This window comes from Manacus vitellinus, unplaced genomic scaffold (genome assembly GCF_001715985.3).
Source record: "Manacus vitellinus isolate BGI_N305 unplaced genomic scaffold, ASM171598v3 scaffold_7_pilon, whole genome shotgun sequence".
Classification (NCBI taxonomy): domain Eukaryota; kingdom Metazoa; phylum Chordata; class Aves; order Passeriformes; family Pipridae; genus Manacus; species Manacus vitellinus.
The window spans coordinates 23,618,044-23,642,944 of NW_021940813.1; the positions used below are offsets into that span (position 1 = coordinate 23,618,044).

The following is a 24,901-nucleotide window of genomic DNA, read 5'->3' on the forward strand; positions in this document are numbered from 1 at the left end:
CTGAAAATGGACTCCCCAAATTGCACCTACATTCCGCATTCCGTAGACAGAGAGACAAGCTGCCCCTAGGAAACTGAATTTTTCCAAACTGTGACCATACCATGTGATGCAGTCACACAGAGGCATTTGTTAATACTTTTATTATTTTTGCCATTAAATGCTGAAGAACTCTTACCACACATCAGAACTCCATTGTGAGAAACATTACATAAAAATAGAGCAACAAGACAGCTCTTGGCCCAAAGAAAGTACAATTGAAGATGAGGACAAGAGACAATATATAGATATAGACAAAATATACAATGCAACAGTCTTATAAGCAAGATGGACAGAGGATTCTATACAACATAAATCTTCTGTAACTATTACAGCCAAGAACAATTTTAGAGAGGAGTCTGGAGGAGCAATGCTGATGCAGATATTTGAAGCATTCATCATAAAAGTGAAGAACAAAGCACTGTGGAAGAAAATTAGGATTTAAAAAACTGACAAAGTGACTGGCATGGGTAGCATTCAGCAGTAAATAAAAGACAATACAGAGAGAGAGTAATGAGTAATCAAAGGTTTGCAAGTAAGGGCTAGTTGCATGGGCTCTACAGAAAAGGACTTCAGAGAGAAAGAAAGAAGTAGTAGCAGATGAGCACATTAGAGTGTCATGAATGAGGCAGGTCTGCATTTGCTAAGGATGCAAAAAGGATGTAGCCATAATTAGGGTAGGACATGATAAGAATTTGATCTTTGTGAACACTCAGCAATCAAGTTGGACAAAGACTAGGTAGGACTGCCAGCCACATAGATGAATGGAACCAGGCATGAGGATGTGATTCCCATTGGCAATGTCTTTATTACTTGCCATGAAAGTACATTGATTCCTCTTTAACCAGTGACCAAACAGAAAGTAACACACTTAACTGTGTACTGCACTGAAAACTCGGGTAATGTGTTGAGTGAGGGGTGCTCTATGTAAAGGCAGACACGTGTCACTGAGTGGTGTGGAGCTGCCTTTGCTTGGACCTTAAACTCAGCCCTTAGGAGCATTTCTCTGCCCTCAAGGATCCCCATAGGACAAAACCCTGTGCTTGAGACAGAGCATGACCCCAAGCAGTAACAGGCCATGGTTAAACCATGACCCAGCTGCTGTAGGGCAGAGAAGCTCAGTGCCAGTACCAAGAGCTCCCAGATCTCATCTGGCCTGGGACACTGCCAGGAATGCAGTATCAATCATCTCTATAGTCCTTCTTTCACTCCTGTAGTTCATACATTGAGGGATAGGAAAACCATGCACCCACCAAATCAATACAACCACACTTCTCTTTCCTGAGCAATGCATGTATGTTGGTGAAAGGCTTTGTCTGGGAACAGGCAAGCCTCTCTAATCATTACACTAGAGCAAGGAGAGAATCACAGAATCACAGAATATGCTGAATTGGAAGGGATGTGCAAGGATCATTGAACCTAATTCCTAACTCTGCACAGGACAGCTCCAAGAGTCACCCCATGTGCCTAAGAGTATTGTCCAAACGTTTCTTGAACTCTGTCAGCCTTGGTGCTGTGACCACTTCCCTGGGAACCCTGTTCTGGACCTTTTTCTAACCTTTTTCTAACATCTAACCTAAACCTCCCCTGACCCCATCAGAAGATGCTGAGGACATTATTTCTCAAAGGTAAGACTTGCAGTCCTTACTCCTGGGCTAGGAAAAGGAAAGAAAAAGGACATGAGAAGTCATGCCTGTAAATTCCTTACTCTGGCTTTGAGGCTGAAGCAGATCAGAGAAAAGGGATAAAGAAGTTGACCATCAGGGAGTGCTATCCCTCCTTCTGCATGGTTGCTTTCTTCTCAAGAAACAGTGACACCAGGGAGAGCTGCCTCTTCCCTCAGTGCCCTCCCTTTAGCCACATGGTGAGAGGAGAATATCTCCAGCATGAGTCCACCACTGCCTGAATGCTCTGGCACCTCTCCTGCTTTGTCCAAAGGATTCCAGAAAAATTCTGTTATGGAAAAATTCTATTACAGAAACCTCTCTCATGAAATTTCCTGTCAATTTGATTCAGTTGTGTCTAAACAGATCAGAAGACTTCAAAGTCAGATTTAGAGCAGGACACTGCCTTCAGCTTCACTTAAAGAAAAACTAATATTATTAACCTGGTTTATGGAGTGCCTAGTGATGCTCTGTCATAAAATTATTACTTAATAAAATAATTAGATAAATTGAGGGACAAGCAGGAGATAGAGGAGGTTGCTTCCACAAAGTCCCACATTCCTCATGTCACCACTTTGGCATGATGGCTTAGAGCACAGTACAATGGCAGCAATTGCCTGCAGAATATCTGTGGGTGGGGGTTTCTGCCCCTCATGGTCATGTTTTTCTGCAGAGTGAGATGCCACATGGCTTCCTTTCCCATCTTCCCACTTTCTGCCCTGCATCAGCATGGATGTTCATGTGACTATGTAGTAAATGGGACAATGGAACAGAGATGACTGGAAAGTAAAACAACAACATTGCCAACTTAAACAAATAGTTTTAAACAGTGTGACTTCCCTGATCCATTTCAGCACAGAGATATGTCTGGTAGTCCTGGAGCATAGAAGGCAGAAGGAAAGAATTGTCACACACAAAGCAAAAGTAGGACAATCCCTTTGGCAGTCACTATCCCACCCAAAAGTGGTGCAGCAGGAGATAAAATAAACAATGCCTGGTCTACTTTGTACAGGAATAAAGTAAGCAAAAACAAGGACCCCTTATGCAATTTCTTCTACAGGATAGACTAAACACAAAGAGGTGAGCCTCCAATAGTCCTGTGTGTTCTAGAGAAAATTTGGAAAAGATGCAGATCCCCAAATTAATTCCAACTAACTTCTCCTGTTTCTGATTTTTGTTTTTAATTTGCAGATTCCTCCTCTAGTCTTTTGAATTTGGTTTTCTCAATGCTCAGCTCTAATACCTAACAAAATGTCAGAGGATTTCAGACTTAAACATCTGGGTTTGGCACAGCTAATGACATTTTTAGAGTAAAAATCAACTTCATCTGTTATTTTTGTTATTTGAAGCATGCATTCAGCACATACATGCACTCCTGGATCTCTTTTTGCCTAGAATAAAAACAGTTTGACCATTCCAGGTTCTGTGACAACAAAAAGTAAAGAAAGAGTTAAACCCAAGGCATTCCTTCCCTCCAGCATGTTGACTGCATTACACAGTTGGGTGTCATTCTCAACGGTGCTGAGGGTGCACTCAATCCTACCATTCATGTGACTAACAAAGGTATTAAACAGCACCAGTCCCAATACTGACTCCTGAGGAGCACCACTTGTCACTACTCTCCACTTGGACATCAAGACATTGACTGCAACTCTTTGAATGTGACCATTCAGACCATTCCTTATCCACCGAGTGATTCATCTGTTAAATCTATGTCTCTCCATAATACTTATGTAACATGCTATCTTCTGCAAACAGAAATCAGAGGGAGCTCTAACAGGCACTCCCTGGCAAATCTTTTATGGTGTCACTGTCATCAACTGTCCCTCCTGTCCCTCTGATGGAGGTCATCTTACCACTGGCACAGCAAAGATTCTTTCACAGTCTAGGATTTTAATATTGGACCCACTTTTCTTTGTCACTTCCAGCACCAGTGCCATGGGAGATGCATGGAAACATTTTCTTTTTTTTTTACAGGGCTGTGGCCACCAGCAGCGGAGTGGACAGCCAGTTTATCAGGACCATCTCCCAAACCCCTCGTACCCACTCTCCGTGCCTGCATTTGGATTGAAGATCTCCACTCAGAATTTTAAGGCACCAGGAAAGCTTCTCAAGAAGGAAGCTAATTAAGATGTGCAACATGCAATAACAAGGCCACTAGGAAACAAAATGAAGAATGCCTCTGTGAGAAATAAAGAAATCCTCTAGGATTGTATTTTTAATTAACTGCTAGACAAATCGTGTATCTGCTGACATATAGCTTAATATACATTCATGCATTAGCTCTAGGTAAGTGAGACTGAAACTGTCTTTTCAAAAGGAAAAAGATCCCAGGAATTCATCAGTGCTGAAACAATCTTTAGAAGCTGTCAGAGGTGATCAATGGCTGGAAAAGACAAAAGACCTCTTCTCATTCCTCCTCTGGAGAATGTGGACTACTGATGATGTGCTCTAGAGCCCGCCCAGAGCCCTGGGACAGCAGGTATACTCAATGGGGAATGCTAATTTCTAGTGCTTGGAAACCTGCATCATTGCTGAAATATTTCAATGCAATGGTTGTGTGCTGCGAGGCTGCTGAGCATTGCTGGAAGGTTCAGAACGTTTGTTGCACAGGCAGAAGCTATCCATAAGTAACGTGCTGTCTATTTACTTGGTCCTTCTGAGTAGATATAAAGCCAAATGGACTAACGTTTTTCCTGAGGTATTTTTTTCACTTGAAACATTGCAGGACCACGTGCAGATGTACTTTCTTGTGTATATAAGAGACTTACTCAACACCCATGGCAGGCTTCAGCTATCCCAGGAGCAGAACGAGGAAGTAAAGGGTAGTAAAGAGTGCACCTGAGCTTCCCCAATATTTGCTGAACACGTATCTAAGCATTGCCAAAAGTTTACCATTCAGGGCATCTCGCTGCTTTTGAAAGACACTGAAGTTTTAAGGTCCCTTAGCAAAATCAGAATGAATGTTGACAGGTTTATGACTGATGGGTACTTTTGGAAATTGGTGAATAATAGCCTACAGTGTCAAAGGTCTGACCTGAACAAAGATATGCTTTACTGGTGAAATGGCAAGTTTTATGTGCAATGAGCACTGTGGGCCCTTTCCTTTCACAGCCTGAGCAACCACAATAGATGAGGAGTAGTTCCCCCACCCCTTGGCTGGAGCTGGCAGCCTTGCCTTCCCTTCCTAATCGATGAAGAGAAACAGCCTCTTCCACAAGTAGGCTCACCTGACATGTTTACCTGTCTCCATTAAGCAGCAATGCCTATTTCTCTCCCTATGAACACTCTTGATGGCAAAAGGGAATCCAGACAATTAGCTCAGATGCAGAGAACTTTCTGCTGTTGGTCAGATGAACTGTACCTAGAGACCTGCAAGGTCTTGTGGAGGATTTGGAAGAGTATTTCCCAGTTCAAAAGTGCTACTGGGTGCAGAACTACTGTTCTGTTGCTGATGCTGCTTCTTGGTGGGACCTGCCAATATGACTGAGCTTCAGTAGTTGTGTCTTCACCTACTATCCAACTGAAGAGAGAGTGGAATAAAGGTTGAAAGGACAGTAAAGAGAAAGAAAGTAGTAAAATGGATGAAATTACCAAGCATGATGCAACAGTTTGTGAAAACATTTTGTTCTCTCCATCCAGGGAAATTGGGGGATTTTGTGCTTGTTTGTAACACAAGCAACTCTACAAACATAACAGGAGAACATAAACTTTGAGGCAAAAATCAAAACTCAGTGTAGAAATAACAAAAATGAGACAGAATTGCACCCAGGACCAGAAAACATGTATTTAAGCACAAGCACAGTTCAAGGGATCTGGAGGTGAAGGGTAGGGCTGATGTGCTGATAGCATGGGGAAGTGGAGGCAGATGCAAAACACAGTAGGCCAGACTCCAGTCAGTTTACACTGGGAAGGATGACCAACAGGATTTTGCAGGGGAAGTGCTGGAAGTCCTTCAGTGGATCGTGGCTAGAGACCTAAGTCTTGTTATCAGATGAAGAAGAAAAGTCAGTCCATCTTACTTAGATACCTAGGTACCTAATTTTTGCCACCTAGGAATCAGCACTTCAAAAATGCCCCGCACAGATATAGAGTGGATATATATAACTTTGAAAGACTCAGGAAATGGGCTTATTTGTGAAGGTTGTGTGCTTAAGTTAGTTGGCTGGAAATCTTTTTTTTTTTTCCTATAAATTACCCTAGAGAGTTATTTTTACAAAATAAAGTCTAGGAAATTCAGATGTTACTCATAATGAGGGGTGGTGGGTGGGAAAGGTATTTCTGGAGGTGACAGCTGACAAATTTCTGGTTCAACGTCCCTGAAATAATAAGAGGTGATAACAATTTGGTTCTGGTTTTGATTAACAGAAATGTTGGTCATAAGATATAAATCCAAATCATTTAATTATGAATTCTTTCAAGTGAAAGTAGGCAGGACTACAAGCAAGAGAAGACCTGTAACTAAAACTGTCAATTCTCAAAAGGCAAATTTTCACAGCCTACAGCTATGTCTAAATTTACATGCTGGCTCTCACCATGGCTCACCACAGATCTCATAATTGTCTGGGCAGGAGGATGACTCAAATATGACAGTACTCCCACCTATCTCTGTATGCAGGCTTCCCTTCTGTGGCACCCACCTGAGATGAACTTTAGTGTAAATGAGGTGTTACCAGAAAGCAATCATGCATTGACTTGTCCAGACATAGCCTGAGGGAGAGTGAGTGACTAGAAAAGGTCTACAGAGCTGAGAAGCTTAACTAATCCAGGGAAAATCTGACATTTTAGGCCAAGGGTGACAATGCAGCTCAGTTTTGTATCCCAAAGATGGACAAAAGTGTTACAGAATCTGTATGAGTGATCATCTTGTGAAGGATGCTAGAAATTAAAAGAAAACTTAAATGAAATCACTCAAAATTAAAACAAAAACTTTTCTGCCCAAAGTTATGCTAATTTACATTTTACATAGGAAATTAAATCAAAGAGCAAAAGGTTCTTTATTTATAGAAGCAAAAGGGAACATAAGAAATTGAGCTGTTATGCAGAAGAGATGGGTCAAAGATTAAAAATAATGTCTTTCTCTATATAATATACATACATACATACATATATATAATTATATATTATAATATGTTGTATATTTAATCTTCTTCTCACCTCTGACTGCTAATACTCTTAGTTTTCCCGACTAACACTATCAGTATTTGAAGTTCCATAAATTATTTTACTTTGTATGTGCATAACAGTACTTTAAAGCAATATGTTTTATTCATGGATTGATGTGAAAGTAGTAGCAGGTGTATAGGTTCTTACTGAGGTTCCTCTTGCAGCCTACAACACAAAGTCTGCATGTTTTAGTTTGACTATAAAACGTGGGAACTGTATTTTGTACTCCATTTACATAGAAATATGATACTAAAAAGTATCTTGGAATATTCTACAATATTCTATGCAAGATGAAAACAAGTAGGACCAACCTTTTAGAAGCAAGAAAGGTGCAGGAATGAAATTCTTAAAACAATGTATGTACAAAGTTGAAAATCTTATCAATAAAGCTTTTCAACAGAAATTGGCTGAACATCTCTTGGAGCTTATATTATTGTCAGCTTTACAAGGTTCTTTTTCCATTTTTATCTGATTCACAAAAGGAGAGAAGACAGAAAAAAACCCCAATTGTGATGTTAATGGGTATAATTCTTACCTCATTAGTGTTACACCTACTTACTACTGAGATGAATTTGCTCCTCTGAGATTTAGTAAGCCACCTTTTCTAAAATCATCTACATTAGTTTCCATCTACCCACCTTTCAAAAGCATCCATTTTTATTCTCATTAAATGATACTAGCAAGGTTAAAATGAACCATTTTGACAGTCCTTAAGAACAGAGATTACATGTTCTTTTTGAGAAGGGTACCAAACAAACATTACTATTTAATAAATGTCTAATGCTCGATATTTTTTTTGAAGGTTTTCATAAAAGATACTCTGAAAGATTCACAGAGACCACACATACATAAATTACAGGTCAGACATCAAGGTTGAATTCATTATAAGAGTCCCATAGGGACCCATCTGTCCTGCAGCTGAAGGTAGAAACCAAACAGACCGAGGAGAGCGAAAATACATACAAGAAGCGGACAGGGCAACAGTTATTTGCTGAAAATGGTCAAAATATCTATTAGAGGTAGAAATGTACACTTGAACACATCTGAGTTTTCAAGGATGTGTGATGACTGCCACTGGGGACACCAGCATACTGGGAAATGGCTAAGATGGGAATCTGCATATAAAGAAAAAAAGGACAAAATCTGCCATCCAGACTGAAAGTCTAAACCATTCACATTCATCTGCAGGCTGGCAAAAGGATACCCTCAGCAAAGTGCAGTTACACAGTTAAGGACAAATTTTACTGGGAAGATGGGTCTCCATGACACTATTCAACAATTATGGCTGGGATCCTGGTAAATGTGCTCAGGTTCCCCTGTAAGGGTTAAGCTGTTTTAGATCCTGTGGTACAGCACAAAACCGTTAAATGGGATGGTCTGCTCTGCAAAGCTAATTTTGGAATGAAAAATCATTGTTTACCTTAAGAAATGAATTTGGCTTTGGATTTTATTTTTTTTCACTTCTGGCTGAACTCTTTTTAAAAACTGACTTGCAAGAATTATTTTCCCAGAGGAGTCTTCTGGACCTATGCTGCAGGGCACTGAAACCATCAGCTCTTCCCATTCTCCTCCTCCCTCTTTCTCCTAGACCTCCTTTCCCATTTTTTTTTTTGACTGTGAAGAACAGGAGAAGATTCCCATTACCCTGCTTCACTGCTCTGTAAAAAGAATTTTAAAACTCCTAATATTACTTAATCACAGCTTTCAGTGCTCCTGCTGCCATAAAACATTATAACAATGGGCTGGCACTTCATCAATTGTAATTTGCAGATATTACAGTCACAGTAGCGCTCAACATAATTGCCTTGCTCTACCACTGACACATAAGGCTTCTTGATCTCGGTCAATATTTCCTTGCTCTGGGGGCTGAAGATAGAAATTTTGCTCTAACTGCTCAGCTTTTTGAATTTCCAGTTCCTGCCCATCTGAGCAGGATGTGTCCCTCCAAATACTCAGCACACTATTGCCCTCATTCCCACACATTTAAATCTATTAGAACACACTTTATTCTCCATTATTCTCAATTTTACACATAGCAGCAGAACACAACTTTCAAACAGAGAGAATGACAGCAGTTACTAAGAATGAAGTAGCTAGCTTGAAGACAGTAAAATAAAAAACATTTTGTTAGGACTTAGAATTCCTTGCAGGTCCAAAACTCCTCCCAGCAAGAATACGACTTCAAACCATACAAATTATTAATAAGATGTTTATTTCAGGACAGAAGGCACCTTGAGAATTAATTTGATTATGTTGTGTTTTTTCTGTAGACAAATTAAAACATAAATTATCACCCAAATGGCTTCTACTGAAGACGAAGGATAGCAACAAAATAAGAAAAAACAATAGTGCAAACTCTCCCTGACAGAACATATTGTGTGTGACTGACGCTATAAAAGACATCATTGTGAGCTGCAAATATTTATTCCTTATCCAACTGCAGCTTCTCTGAGGTTGGGACAGAGGCAGGAAAAAGCCACTCAGCAGGCATGCAAGCACTCCTGCTGAACACTTGTAGGGAATAAAGTGTAAGATCCATGCCATGTTACACTCATATGGCTATACAGACAACCAAACATAATGCTGAGAGAGAGAATTCCTAACACACTGCAGGGACCAGATATATTTTGATATCTTTGGATATTTTTTTGTGCCTCTGCTTTCTGACACCACAGTCTGGCTCTAAAAGCTGTCCTCCCAGGCTTCCCTTACAGAAGCAGACCACTCTCAAATTCAGTAAGTGCAAGGTGGGAAAAAGATGGAGCCTAGGGAGACACTGCAGGCTTTCACATGGGCCAGCTGACATGCCCAAGTGCTCGGAGGCCAGTGGCATCCTCGAGAGGAATTTGCTGATCACCCCTCCTCACCACCCTGCTGTGTCTTATTTGTGCAAGAGATTTGTAAGCACCTGCAAAAGCCTTCTGTGCAAGCACCCATTTGAGGGGTATGGCAGCACATTGCCAGGACAAAGTGTTACCAAAGGGGGCCACAACAAGGATTATATTCACTGTTGTAGCCCTGGCATCCTTGAAGTGACCGGCTTGTCTTCTAATACTCTGGCTGCTGCACCAAGGGTAAGAGCCCTCGTCTGGGTTCTGGGAGCAACTGGAGACATCAGAGCCTGCCAAGCTGGAATTCACTCTATCCAGGGTGCAGGGCTTAGGATGCCATGTGAAAGCCCACACACTTCAGCCAATCGGCTCACACAAGTGGAAGGCTACTGTAAGAGCTAATTTTTGCTTATTCTGCACATTTTGCCAAGATTTTGAAAACCACTTAATGGACTTGGATAGACTCGAGGGGTGTTTTTAGATTCAAGTACTACTTGTTTAATGGATGTGTTTTATAAATATCAGCATTGAGCTTTTCAAAATTTCTTTGGGATTCGACCTGATTCCTTTTAATTTCTAATGTAAAGTAGCATCTGAAGCTGGCAACAGCACAATAATTGTATAACTCCAACACTTGCATAAGCTCATCTCATATTTAGAACAAGGCCTCCATCCACCAGCATGTGAATGAAATAGGTGTATGATATTGCTGTTGGGAGGATCATTTTCCTTTGGCTTTACAAACCAATGCACAAATATTGTGTCATGGCACCCAAATACCTAATTTGAAAGGGCCTTTCAAGCCACCAGATTTCAAATTTATACAGATAAAATATATGTGTGTGTGTGTGTGTGTGTGTGTATACACACGAATATATGTGTAAGTGTATATAGTTGTATTTATTTTATCTATGTGTGTGTCTGTGTATGAATGTATATGCACACAGACATTCCTACGTGCATTCTTCTCCCCTGGTGCTGATTACCTGGCTGTTTGCCTCTCTTTAGAAACTTCCAGCATTGCCATTCTGACTCTGCATCATGCTACCTCCTGCTCCTCCACAACAGCTCAGGATGTGCTAGTGCTTGGAGAACTTCAGTGACACATTGTGCATGTTCCCAATGGGTTGTTCTTCTGAGGTTATGAGCCCTATGAGAGCAGTAATTGAGGAGAACAGACACCTAGGAGTGGGAGAGGGATCAGTATGCTGAATAGTGCGTAGGCAGTGCCAGCCTGCAGATGAAACTAGGGCTGGGGAAAGGTGGTGGGTGTAACGGTGCTCACTGTGCAGAGGTCCCCAGTTCACTCTTTCTGCAGCAAAGTTCAGGACAGTAACATCACACTTCCCCAGGACAAGAAAAAGAAGGGAAAAAGAATGAATTCTGGGAGAAACCCAGCTTTCTCATTTAATCACAACAAACTGAAAATGTGTTACGCATTCAGAATAGAAGAAAACAAGTCATTAACTTATGCGAGGCAGCTGGTTTGCCAATAACGGCTCCTACACATTCTGGTTTTAATATTATTGTCCTTGTCAACTGTGGGAATGCAATGTATATTAATGATGGTTTATTCCAAATTGGTCATTGTCGGAGTTAATAATTAGGTAGTCAGGCACTAATTATCTCTATTTTGTTTCAAATCATTAACTAAGAAATCTGGAGAAGTAATTTTGGAGGCAGGCACCAGAGCCATATCAAGTAGAGCAGGCTCTGCTGTGGGCACAAAAGATGCTTCACTCCAGAGAGCGGCACCAGACAATGTCTGGGAGCAGAGTTACAGGGACACTGCTCCGAGTACTGGGTGCAGAGTGGCAGCACCTTGGAAAAATACATATGCATACGGTGCTCATCTGTTCTCTGCACCCCTGGTTCACCCACGAAGAAGAAAAGCTCCTTGAAGACATCATCTGGGACATGGACAACAGAGTTGCACCAGAAGGGCCACCATGGGCCACCACTGCTGGCTGCAGCCCTGCTCCCAAGCAGTATCTGGCTGGAAGGGCACCCCCAGCAGGAGGGTGGCAGCAGTAGGATGAGGTGGCACAATAGGTTTGTTCAGAGAAAGTGAAGCCTCATCATTTACTCTGAAATCAGACTCCTATGGAAATTACCATAGGAAAGAGTTCAGGACAGAACTAGGTCTGGTACACATGGAATGAGAGCCCTTGGGCATATGGGTGGAGCTGCCTGAGCTCCTGCTGGGGTCAGGGACATCGACAGCACCCCTCTGAAGGTCTGTGCTGTCAGACCACGCTGAACCTGCACTGCTGCTCCCCATCAGCTGGCAACATCCACCTCTCCTCAGGCGGGTGCAAGGTACCCCAACTGCAATCATCCTCTTCCATTTTCCCTACGTGTTGTGGAGATTACATCAGAAATGCTACATGGGAAGGCTTTAAAGTAGTTCAGGGAACATATTTTGCTGGCCACTTTGAATTGGATGTGCCCTCCTAGTGCCTTAGCACACAGTAACCAAAAAAATCCCTTTTCAGTTATTCTGTTGTAATTTAACCTTCTCATTTCAGAATTTTTGAGGTTATCCTGACCTTGTAGGCACAACACCCCCACCAGACATCAAGACCAGCATCCATCAACCCACTATGAACTTACCTCAACATAGAGGATAGGGAAAATGCCAATCTTGTCACCCAGCATTCCTTCTGCCCAGTTGTCATCCACTCTCCTGATGACCGTCAAAATTTCATCCTCAAATTGAGATACAAAAAAATACATAATCAGATTTTTTCAGAAGAAAGATACCAATTTTTAGTTATGCACATGACATCTTACAGAGAGACTACACAGAGGATGTAATAAGTCAGGTAAAAATGTTCCCTGAATCCTGGGCCAGCAGCATTCCTGGCCCAGTATCTTACCCCAGGCATCCCATTCAAAGTGCATTTAAGCATGCTGCAGACCAGTGTAGCTCATGCTGGCTGTCAGCAGCTCCAAGAGTCTGGCCACAGCAGGTGGGAACAGGTAAACTCTTGGCTTCACTACAGGGAGAGAAGAATGTTTGATCCAGGAGATCACCTCTAACTCAAAGGTGAAAAATCCCTAGCATGAAGTTGCCCCTGTGTATCCAAGGGTCTGTTGTAATGCTTGGCTGCTCCAGAAGACAATGTAAAGGGAAGCATGAGTACAGCACAGGTAGTCCTGGAAAAACTTCCAAGAAGAAGCATAAGGTATAGTATGAGGTACTCAGCAACTAGCCTACACTGCTGACAAGCTGAATGTCAGCTTTCTTTAAAAAAAAAAAATAAATTTGAAGGTAAAAGTGCAAAGCAGGTAAAAATCCAAAGACAACATACTAAATAAGAAATTGCATTCAACTGTTGGATCAGCTTCAGTTTAGACACAAGTTCATTTGATAAAACTAATGGCATGTTAGTATTATATTTAATCAAAGGGACCTTACAAGAATTTCAGCTGCTGATGAAATTTTTTCTGATTATAAAACAGGAGGTATAGCAGTGCAAATCAGATTCATACTGCTCACACTTTCTCTTGGTATAGTTAAAACCTAGAACACACCAGTCATCAGGAAAGCTCAAGTGACTAGAACCAAACCCTGAATTTTCCCAAGCAGAGCTACTCAGCTTGCCAATGGATTTCTGCTGTCACCTCTTGTCTGTTGGGGTCCTCATACTAAACCCAGGCTTGAGCCAACACTGCTTGGTACAACGGCTGTAGAAGGCAGCCCTCTCTGTGGGGCTCTGCCTGGATAGACAGATCTACAACAAAGAAAGGAGTGAGCTGAGAGAAGCTGGGAAGTCATCTTCATTCTCTCATGGCACACAATCTTCTTCTGCTCCTGTGCAGAAATTTACAAAAATAGAAGAAAATCTTTTCCTCCAGAAAGCTGAGACAGAGTTCCCTGTCGATCTCTCTTTATTTCCACTACTCGCTCTGTGAAAGTAAGAGTTAGATATGGTCTACCACCCTCCATGTAACAAGATGCTGATGTTAAATGACTAGGCAAGGGGAGTTGTTTTTTTGCAGATACTTCTCACGTAGAAAAAAACTCCACAAACTCCTGATCCAGGATGTTCAGACTGTGGATTTGCACTGATAGAAAAATAACCAGAACAGGGTGATGTGATGTGTTTTGTAGTTTTTGAACATGTGCATTTTGAACATGTGCACTCTGAAATAGCTTAAATGTTTCCTTTGAATTATTCATCTGAATGATCCATTAGGGGAAAGCTCAGAGAAATGGCCACAGACTGAGTCCTTCAGCTATTTATTACAGCTGGAAGGTTGCAAAAGAATTTGTGCATTTAATTTCCTGAAGAAACAGATAGCATTCCCTTCCAAAGCCCTGTCTGCACAGACCATTTTTGATCTGTGTAAAGAACTGACAGTAATCTGCAAAGCTTCCACATGCTCTTACTAAAGACTGATTACCATAAATGTAGAATCTAGGTAAAGGGGGTATATGAGGAAAAGAAGCGACTGCATCACTTCAAGAACCTGCTATGAGTGTTCCTACTTTCTGTGTTTATTCAGTTATTTCCTTAAAGGAATTTTTAAAAATCCAAGATGTGACGGGTCTACATTTTCACTATATGTTTATGTGTACACACATAATGTGCGTAAGTGCATACACAGCTTATGAATAGAATCATAGATTGTTCAGGTGGGAAAAGACCTCTAAGATCGAGTCCAACCCTTTACCCAACACTGAGTATAAATGTATGTGTGTATATAGATATTTGCATATATACACACACATAAGAAATTCAGAAAAAAATTTTAAACTGTAAAACCCCAGAAACATTTTATTAGATTTTGTTAGAGACACTGTGCAATGCCATCCCTGGAGCAGGCTGTACAGATACCTGGCAGGAAAGGCTTATCCTGCATTGACTCTACTCATGTGGAATGGGTAACCTTCAAAGGTCCCTTTCAACTTTACCTGCTAAGAATCTATGAAATCTGGAAGCATTTCCATACACTGATCTTAGTTTGGTTCTGCCAGGTATGGCTGTTGAATGTGGTCATATATGAGAAAAGTATCCTGAGATATGCTAACATTCAAAAGGTGTATCTTTGTGGGAGAGCAAAGTGCAATCCTTGAGAATTCCATGACATAATTAGTTTTCAGAAGGGTGTTGAAAATCTCCAGGAATTACAGCAAATCCCGAAAAATCCTTTGGAATTCTTTATTAATAGCAAGTTTCTTTGAATTCACAGCCAACAACACCATTCTATACAGTGGGCTGGTGAAAGCCTCAACATGAACTATTTTAGTACCTTGTACTAGTTGGATAGCTGTGCTACTTATAAATTCCTAGAAAGATTCCCAAAAGGATCATGAATAGTAAAAAGCCATAGATCTCTTGGCATACCACTTCGACTTTCTGAACTTCACTATTTCACATTGACTAAATTGATTTCCAGGCAGCATAAAGGAATCCAAGCCTCAAATCTCATTTCAAAAGCAAATGGTATTCACTGTAGTTTGGACAAAGATATGTTGCGCTCTTTTTATGCCTGTTGCTAAAGTCTTTAATTATTTGCTCTCTCCTACTTCCTTGAGTTTCTCTCTATTCATCAGGGCTGGGTCAGCCTTGCAACAGGCATGTGGGACCTGCAGTTTCAGTTTATAATCATTATCAGAAAAGAAGTCAAAGATAAATCACTTAAAAAGCAGTCTGATTGCCAGAGAAATGAATCTTTTTGCTGAGAAAACAGCACAAAAAGTGTCCAATAACAGTCCTGATTCACAGTCTGATTTTTACTCTAGTCATTGATGGCCATTAACGAAGCAATACAAAGCAGATGTGTCTGCTATTCTGCAGAGATAACTACTCCATCTAGAGCACAGGGGAGATCTCAATGATGGCAGGATGGCACTGTGCCATGCTCAATGAGTCCAGTTACAGCGCTTGCCAGCTGGCATGAGAATCCCTGTCACCAGCTATTGCCGGGATGGTCTCTCTGTGAACAGCAAATATTGCTTGAACTGAGTGCTAAGGGGCTGGGATGCTGCTCCACAGCCAGGAACCGGTACTGGATGTCATGGTTTTAAGATTGGCACAGCACTTGTTAAACACCACTGTGGCCTGGGAACAAAACTGTTGGAAAATGAAGGAAATAGCTGATGTCGTTAAAAATGTGATGAGCAATAATGCATGGTGAACAGTTGTTGCTACCTTGACGTGTCTGAGACTCATCTACCACTGGGATTCAGCCTTCTAGAGGCCATGTGAACTCACGCATGCAATGGGTGGTCAAACACCTAAACAAACCTGTGGGCTGAAACTGGACTCAGTCTAAGGGTGGTGTAACTACACAAACCAACAACAATGCAATTACTACAGATTTGCACTGCTGTACCTGAAAGAATCCTCTTGCACATGTTTGTACCAGAGAGTGCATAGCCCAAAGGAGGATGGAGTATTTTTTAAAACAGAGAGAGCAGGAGCCTAAGCCCATACTGTGTAGCATGTAAGGTAAGATTAGAAAGCTGAGTCAATAAGTATATCCCAAGGGCATGAAATTAGGCTCTGTAGGCCACATGCTAATTGCAACCACATAGGGAATATTAGGAGTAAAACTCCTGAAGCTACTAGAGTTAAACTGGTGCAAAGCCGACACGAGGCTGAAAACAGTTGTTACAGAGAAAAAATAACTGCTAACTGCCTGGTTTGACTGATCACTGACAAGCACTGATGGAAAATATGTTAAGTAGCAAATCTGAGATGTGCTATCATCTTGTAGAGGAGAGAACAGTGGCGGAACCCTATGCCTGCATGTGTGGTTTATTTGGGAGGATGAGCTGAGGGAGCAGTCCAAATGGTGTAAGAGAATCACAGGCGTGAGCTTTGTTTGTTGCACTGGATACTTAAGACAGATTTTTCTCTGCCCCTCCTGGTTTTATTCTAACACATACAAAATTATTATATTTGGGTTATCTTTGGCCTTTAATCTGGAGAGTGTCTACAGGAGATGAAAATGGGTAAATGGTAGAAGCCCTCTGCAGCACTGCTCATGAAGATCTGTAAGAAGACTTCATTTCCTTGCAATACACCTCTGGAACAACAGATCATTTGAATTTTGAAAAATAAAACAAAATAAAACAAACTAGTAAGAAGAAACACCAAATATCCTTCCTTTGTTTTCTTTTACTGCACCAATAGGTATTCTGAGTGTACAATAACAAAGAGGATGGGAAAAAGCAAAGCCCAGCAAAAGAGCAACAAAACACAAGGATAGAGAAGATCCCTATGTTTGTGTTTCCTTCTTATAGCTTTTCTTTAGAGGAAAACTTTATTATCTGTTTATAAATAAAATCCAATTACAAGTGTCTGGCAGCATTAAATGAGTTGCAGGGCACAAATAGGTTATACTAGTTTGTATAAATGGTATGCCAAACCAACCCCTCTTCCAGAGGAAGGAAAAAATAGCTTAAATGAAGTTGAGATCAGGTCCAGCATCTTCAGATGCAAACTGAGACATTCAAATGATGCATATTGCCCAAAGTGACAAATCACATCTCCAGCACTGCAGCACACAAGACTCTATGCAGAGGAACTGACTGCATCAGCAGATGATCTATAATCTGGGCTAAACAGGAACCTTCATCAGCACAGGTGACAGCTAAAATTAGCATTGAGAAAACTGATGAAAACATGACGGTAAAGTCTCAAGACGAAAAACAGATTATTCACTGTCAGGGAGAACAATAGGCAGGACATAAAAACAGTTACAAGGTGACAGTGCATGTAGTGGAAAGAGCTAAAGAAGAAAACAGCAATAGAACAGAAATCTAACCCCCTTGGGAAAAACACAGTCATCAGGGATAAAAGGATGCAGACAGTAACATGAGGGATGAAAATGAGGCAAATTGAGAGTTTGAGAGTATAGTTATACAGCAGAAAGAAATGTTCCTTGCGAGAACGACACTGGACAGCTGAGAAAATGAGAACTATCACTATACAAAGGCAGTTATTGTAAAGGAGGTATACTAATATATGGCATCAAACATATCAAATACAAAAGCGTCTAGGAAAGGATCTGTTCTAACAAAAAAACCCACAACTGCCTGCTGTGCCTATTAAATTTCTTAGATTGTGCATGCAATGAATACTTTAGGCAGACAAGGAAGATTGCATTCTCAGAGAAGTCTCCAGTGTACCTCTGGGCAAGCAGCAAGGAAAACAACGCACCAGCAAATTTATATTTACTGATAGGATCTCAGAGGTAACTTCTGTCTAATTTTCTGTTAGTTCATGGCTGTTACTTCTCACTAAGCAGCCCACTTTTTCACAGAGATTCACAGCTCCAGGGAGGCTGGCTAGTCGCGGGGTTTGCAGTGTTTGCAATCAAACACTTCACTTGCTATGGAGCAAAAGTGCTTACAAATCTTTTGTTAAATAAATATGAGAAAGTATACAGTGTAGGAAATTGCATTCTGCTGAGAAACGTTGCATGAGTGAAAAAGAGGTTACATTCGGTGAGAAAATTATATGCTGCAAATGATTCATTCAGCTATAATAAGTAGCCTCAAAAGAGGAGGTCAGTAAAATCCTGGTGAAGGATATTTTTATCATCTATTTCATATTCATTTTCAGCATAACTGTTATTACTTTATGTGATACTGTAACAGCCACAGACAGCTGAAATAAAACAGAAAATGACAATGAACAGGTTCTCCATGGCGTTCAGTGCCATAAATTAACAATAGAGGATATGCTTTATTTTACTGTGGGTTTCTTGATATCCATGAAACCCATCTAAGGTCAACACAAACAGCTAGGGAAGGGAGGGGGAGGCAAAAAGTAGGTGGGGAGGTGGGGGTGAAAGAAAATGTGACATTTTAAATCCAAAGGAAATTACAATATTTCAGTTTTCTCTCATTCCAGTGTGAATGTATTAAACATTTTGGTTTTAAAAAAACAAAGACTGTTTTTTAAATGTCTACTTTTTACTCTCTTTATGTTCTTAAAATAGGAAATACTGCAATATATTTTGATGTAGTGTATTTCAACTGTTAATTGATATATTGTATGATGAAATATACATTTTGAAGCTGAATGTCATTTTAAAACACTGGAACATCTGATTCAACAAGGAACATTAAAAGAGACATTTCCATTAGATTTTTTCTGAAATTTGAGTTGTTCTTGGGGAACATTTCAATGCAGATGAAATGTATTTTTCTCAGACAGAAAAAATGTTCTCAGAAAGCGTGTAGCCAGTTCTACTTGTTTAGTTTCACTAGCTTTATACCAGCCTTGCCATACATGGCACGAGCTGTCTCAGTGGCTTCTCCTTTAGACAAAATGGGAGTCATTTCCCAATGATGCTTACACAGGGCTGACCCTGATGGGAATCTTTACGCCTACCCAGTCCTGCAGCACGGCTGCTGCATGGGACACTGCAGGGACACCCAGCAGGCTCTGCTTCTGCAGGGAGGATATGCTGGTTTTCACTGGGGTAGTTACTTTTTTCACAGTGGCTGGTGTGGGGCTGTGTTTTGGATTTGTGCTGAACACAGGGTTGACAATAGAGACGTTGTTACTGCTGAGCACTGGTTTCAGAGAGTCAAGGCCTTTCATACTGCCATGTGGGCAAGGAGACTGGGGGTGCATGGGAAGTTGGGAGGAGACATAGCCAGGACAGGTGACCCAAACTGACCAAAAGGGATATTCAATACTATATGACATCATGCTCACTGTTACGAGTGATGGGACCCTGCTCTCCTGAGCGTGCTGAACACCTTGCCTGCCCATGGGAACAAGTGAAATAATTCCTTGTTTTGCTTTGCTTGTGTGCATGGCTTTTGCTTTCCTTATTAAACTGTATTTATCTTAACCCATAAATTTTCCAGCTTTTACCCTTCCAATTCTCTCCTTGATCTGAGTAAGTTAGTGGCTGTGTGGGGATTGGCTGCTGGCTGAGGTTAAACCATGAAAGAGGAGGATTTACAAGTTGGAAAAAGTCAGTGTCCTTCAGCATGTTACATGAGGCATTATCCCACTTAATAAAGGAAATTTAGCCCCATCAGCCTGTCTCCACTAGGCTGCCTGAGCTCAAGGACTTTCATTTTCTCATAAAAGAAACCAACTGAAAAAAACAGAGTTTAGGGGGTCCCTGGGCTCCAGAGAGGCCAGGATGGTGTCCCACCAGTCCCTAGCATCACTGTGCTCCTGACTCAGCTACCAGCACCACAAGTGCCCCATCTTTCCCTACAGAAGCCCCTTTCTGAATTTCTTTTTTTAAAACCTATTCCCCTACCTTGGTGAAGGTCAGGCAATCCTTGTCTTGATCTTTATCCTTTATTTCAAAGTCGTAAAGTGCTTTGCCCTGAGGTGGAGCTTGTGGGAGAGGCTTGATACATTGGATGTAGCTGGCAGGGAAGAAGCCGTGGTTCCCATTGAGCTCCCCATGGTACCAATTCTCGTCCACCTTCCGCCGCAGTATGATGATGTCCCCCTTGTTAAACTTGAGGTCACCAGGCTCTTTTCCCTCATATGTGTAGAGGGCTTTGCCATAGGGAAGCTGAGAAACATTCTGGGGAAACAAAATAAACACCTTTAAGCAAACTCCAGGCAGCACCAATAGCCTTCCTAGAGTCATTTTTATCTAGAAGCAAACTGGTCATCCTTGACCAAATTACCCCAATGACTGAAGATGATTGCTAAATAATGCTACACCCTGGATCTCAGGAAAACTAGGATGTATGTTATAGTAAGCCTGAGAAGGTGTGTTATATGAGAGCAGACACTGTCCATCTCATGAAGCTCAGCTGAAACCTGCAGTATCTCATACACCATCAAGCAGCATCAGTTAATTTGCAAAATATCCTATGTAAGCAGAACAATGTGTTTAAACGAGTAGACCTTGACATGTGTAAAGGTAAAATTTTAGACATTTTGACCTTCAGGGTTGCTTTGGTTTCTGAAGCTCAGAAAAGAAAAAAAATAAAATAAGCTTGAAGATTCACATGGTTCTAAAAGTTGGCAAGTTGATAATTTTTCATTGTGCTTGTTTGAGCAACTCCAAATATTTTTGAGTTTGAAGCTTTTAATTTAGTTTTTGATTCTGTAGTTAAATGCTCTTACTTCTTTCAAAATCCCCAAGTCTCATGCTGCTTGCTGAGGGCTACTGTAAACAGTTATAATGTTCTCTGTTGCTTATGAATTAATGTCCCTGTCGAAAAGTGGAATAGGCAGAATGCCTCTAATCTTTCTTTTATAACTAAAAAGAGCTCTGAGGCTTTCACCCTCATTAAAAGAATGACACAAACTTACCAAAAAATCACACCACAAGAGAAAAGCAAAGCCTAAAAAGTTAATACTTTGGTATGATAGAAAAGAGAAACCTATTTAACTGAAGCCACTTGATCGTGAAGAACTATTCCCAGAGTTCACTTTGTCCTGGTGCAAGATTATTGAACCCAGGCTGCACCTGCATGAATAAGGTTTTGGTGGAAATGCTGCAGCCTTCACCCTCCTTAATACTTGTTCCCCTTCTTTCTGAATCCCACAGAGCAGAGGGTGACTGTGTTGGACACAGCTACCAGGTGCTTCGGTCCTAAAATAGTTCTTTAATGCATAATAGAATAGAAAAGGTGTACTGCTGTATTACCCTATATAATTTTTCATTTTATTTAGCTTGAACTAAGAGTCAGCTTGCAAGCCTCAATGCAAATATGTAGCGGCACATAACATAGGAGATGTTAGAGATGTCCTGTAAAATCAACTTTCCATAAGAGTCTTTTTTTTTCCGAGAGGTATTTGCAAAAATGACACCGTTTTCTGTTGCATATAGATGCATATAAGTAGTCTGTTTCCTGCTGTGCACTCTTGTTGTCAATGGGGTGTCCTACAGGGACAATGAAAAAGTAAAGCTATATTTAATAAAACCCCCTGGTATTCCCCCAGGTGTTTGTTATGCCTGTACTTCTGGATAACATTCCTGTGCCTAAAATAACACTCAGATACCTTCCGCAGGGAGAAGGTGGAGTGGCCCAACAGAAACACTGCATTTCCCTACCAGAGCCAGAAAATAAGATGCTGAGAAGATTTTTCATGGTATTTGTTAAAGCCACAAGCAGAGGCATTTTTCAGTCCCAGTGGGTGCATTAAATGGACCTGCTCTGGTAGGGCAGGTTTTATGCTCTTACACCTGCATCTTTTGGCAGGAGGAGGAGAAGCATCAGCCTGCTACCTCCGCCTGCTTCTGGGCTCCAGATGGTTACTGTGGCAGGCAGACTCCACGCTGATCAAAAAGTAAGTTTCTTGAATGCACCTTCATACACAAACGTTAAATTACTAGTTCTTATTAGGAAAGGCTCTAGTAGCTGTGCAGGTCTTGGAAAGCCTGTGCAACAGATCTTTTTGCCTAGAGCATACAGTGAAGGAGGAAGTCAAACAGGCACAGCTCTTCAGAGCACTATCCATGTTGGCTGGAGGGAGATTTAATTTCATTCACATGTGTCTCCAGTTCTAACTTTTCTCATTAGCAATTTACAGTTCCTCTTTTTGCTGCGTATTCTTCTGAATTTTGCTGTATCGGAATGAAGGTACCCATATCTCGTACCTTCTAAAAAGACCAGTATTTTGGAAGCGCCCTCAAACATAACAAAAAAACCCATAAAATCAACAGCCAGCTAACAAAGCATGAAACAGTCTCTGCCAAATCAGTGGCAGCATCCCACTGATATTTTTGTCTCTGTCAGGATGGTTATTTCCCTTGACAGCAAAGCTTTGCCCCCCTCCCCAGCATTTTAAAGATTAAGCATACAATACCATCAAACTCCTTAGGTAAGGTATAGATTGCATTACGTATTTTAAACTAGAAAAAAACTCACATTAAGCTGATAGACTACAGAGCCTTGTAGTAATTTAGAAATAAAAGATTCATTACTTTAATTCATGCTGGGAGAAGACATTTTATCAAAGGAAGAGTGAAACTTCTGCCAGGTGCGCACTGAACCACTGCTGATCCAGGCACATGCCTGGCAAGCATGCTCTTCATCACTTACCCTAGACAGGGCCTTACTATTCCCAAGATCTTTGTAGCAATTCAAGGTCAGATAACTTTCTTTACTTTTTAATCACTTTCTCTTCCCAAGACTCATTTTACTGTGTAATAAGGCAACAGCCCCCAGTGCTAAGAAAGAGAAACTGGATTTTACACGATTGCAGACATGATCAATGAAATTATTATGCAACACGTGCTGGGCTTTTATTGTTAATTGATTGAGCTGACTAGAAGATGATTCAGGTGCCTGTTTTTATCTTCCCTTGATGCAAATGCAGACTTTTAAGCAAAACATACAAACTGCAAGACAAATTTTCTTTTGAAATCTGGCACTATTTTATTTGGAGATCTTAATGGAGGAATGGACAATTTAGTTGCTTGTGTTCCTTTTCATGAGCTTAGCTATGGGACTATCTATGAACAGTCCTACACAGAGATTTGCAAATAAGGTACTTAAACCACAAGCCAGTGCTCCAATTATCAGCTACAGCTTTTCTAATTCTGAGCCACAGCTTTTCAACTAAAAACTTTGTAGAGGCAATTTTTAAAATGAACATGTTATTCAGTGGAAAAGATAACCTCCTAATTAAAAATTGCTGTAATTGAGACATTTCCCAGCCTTTCCATAAGGCCATTTTGATTTGAGCATCCCAGGTAAACTTTGCATTTACTGTGGCCCAGGGGTAAAGAAATACCAGTATCCTCCAAGTCTCTTCAAATAAAGCTACTTTTCCTGTTCTAAGGCTTTAAGTGTCTGCTCAAATTGACCAAAGAGAGAAATTTAATAGCACAATTAAAAAACCAGAATCAAAACAAAACCAAACAAACAACACCAAAACAAACAAACCCACAAAACCCACAACAAAATAAACTCCTGAAGCTTCCTTTGTGATATTTTCTAGCCAAAAGGTTTAGCTTTCAGTGGACTTTTCATGGTCAGGTTATATTAATGGTCCCTAAGAAGCATATTTTTGAAAGTTTCCCATTATTGTTCCTACTTTTGGTTAATCCATAAATGAGAGCAAGTCAGATTCAGAAAGCTTCTCTGAACTACACCTGTAAGGAGGGATTATTAAGCATCTTTCAGAAACAGAAGAAACACAATCACTGCTGCTGTTTGCTAGTTGTAATGTCACTCCTCACCAACAGTTAGGTGGTTCTTAGAAATCTTCCTATGATCCTGTGATTATATACCTCTTTGCCAAATCTTTGTGCAGGCAATTCTAGCCTAACCACTCTCCTCTTCTTCACTTGACTTCCCCAATTCAAAGGGAAAGCAGTTGTCCAGGACTAATATCTGACTGACATGCAAACTCCCCAAGCCCTTCCAGTGAGGATGTCCTTCCCAAATTATGTTCAAAATCTCTGCTCCATTCCCCATCCTATTTCCCCTCAAGTCTTTCTTCCATGCAACTGCATTTCAGTCAGACATCATCACTTTCAGAATGCCCAAGTAGTACTTCCTACAAAATATTCTAATCTAAAACAGACTGTAACGTGTCATCTAAGAGATTAGACTAAAGAAAAGCAGACAGATAATGGTTTTGGTGAGGCAAAGCACATAGAGATGTTTCTCCAGCAACTGCAGGAGGGCTTACACCTTCCTCTTGCTCTGCCCATCCCACACATGGGCACTGCCACAGCAACAGCTAGTGGACAACACTGAGCCACCACACTACACCCTCACCATGCACTTCATCCCCTGCTCTGTAGCCTAAGTCCCTGTGGATCCACAGCCTAAGCTCATCTGTGAGCCCCATGTTGGCATCTTCAGCATCACTATGTCCAGGGAGGGAAACTCACTTTCCCAGCCTGGCCCCGGCAGCATCAGGCTGTTCCTCTCCCCATGGTATCCAGCTCCATAATGGCACTCGGGCATCCAGGGACCGACGTGGTGGCAACCTGGCTGCCCTGTGAGTAGCTTGGCAGAGACCACCACCCCACTACCTTCCTCCAAGTCAGCCCTTGACCTGCACTTCCACTCCGAGGGACGCCTGCCATCGCCCCCTCCCCAGTTGCCATGAAATCTGATCAGGCATAATGCAGGTGGATGCAAAATTAAACAGCCTTGACATCTGACTGTATCAAGTACTTGATTTGCCGTGTTGATTTATTGTGAGGCTAACTGGCATTTCACTATGATGTGCATTAAATTTCAAAACTGTGTGGGTGTGTATAGGAATAAAGAATGCAAGAAAGACAGGA

General features: G+C 41.1%; 1 protein-coding gene across 1 annotated transcript in view; it reads right to left on the reverse strand.

Annotated features, from left to right (window-relative positions):
• The window catches only part of SH3RF3 (SH3 domain containing ring finger 3), a 95,252-nt gene extending 70,555 nt beyond the window's left edge, over positions 1 to 24,697 (reverse strand). Inside the window, exons 1-3 of the mRNA XM_029964770.1 lie at positions 24,644 to 24,697; positions 19,946 to 20,221; positions 12,311 to 12,406 (exon numbers count right to left, since the gene is read on the reverse strand). Of these exons, the coding sequence (XP_029820630.1) occupies positions 12,311 to 12,406; positions 19,946 to 20,221; positions 24,644 to 24,697 (426 nt within the window). The remainder of the gene's footprint in view (positions 1 to 12,310; positions 12,407 to 19,945; positions 20,222 to 24,643) is intronic.
• Positions 24,698 to 24,901: the final 204 nt, after the last annotated feature.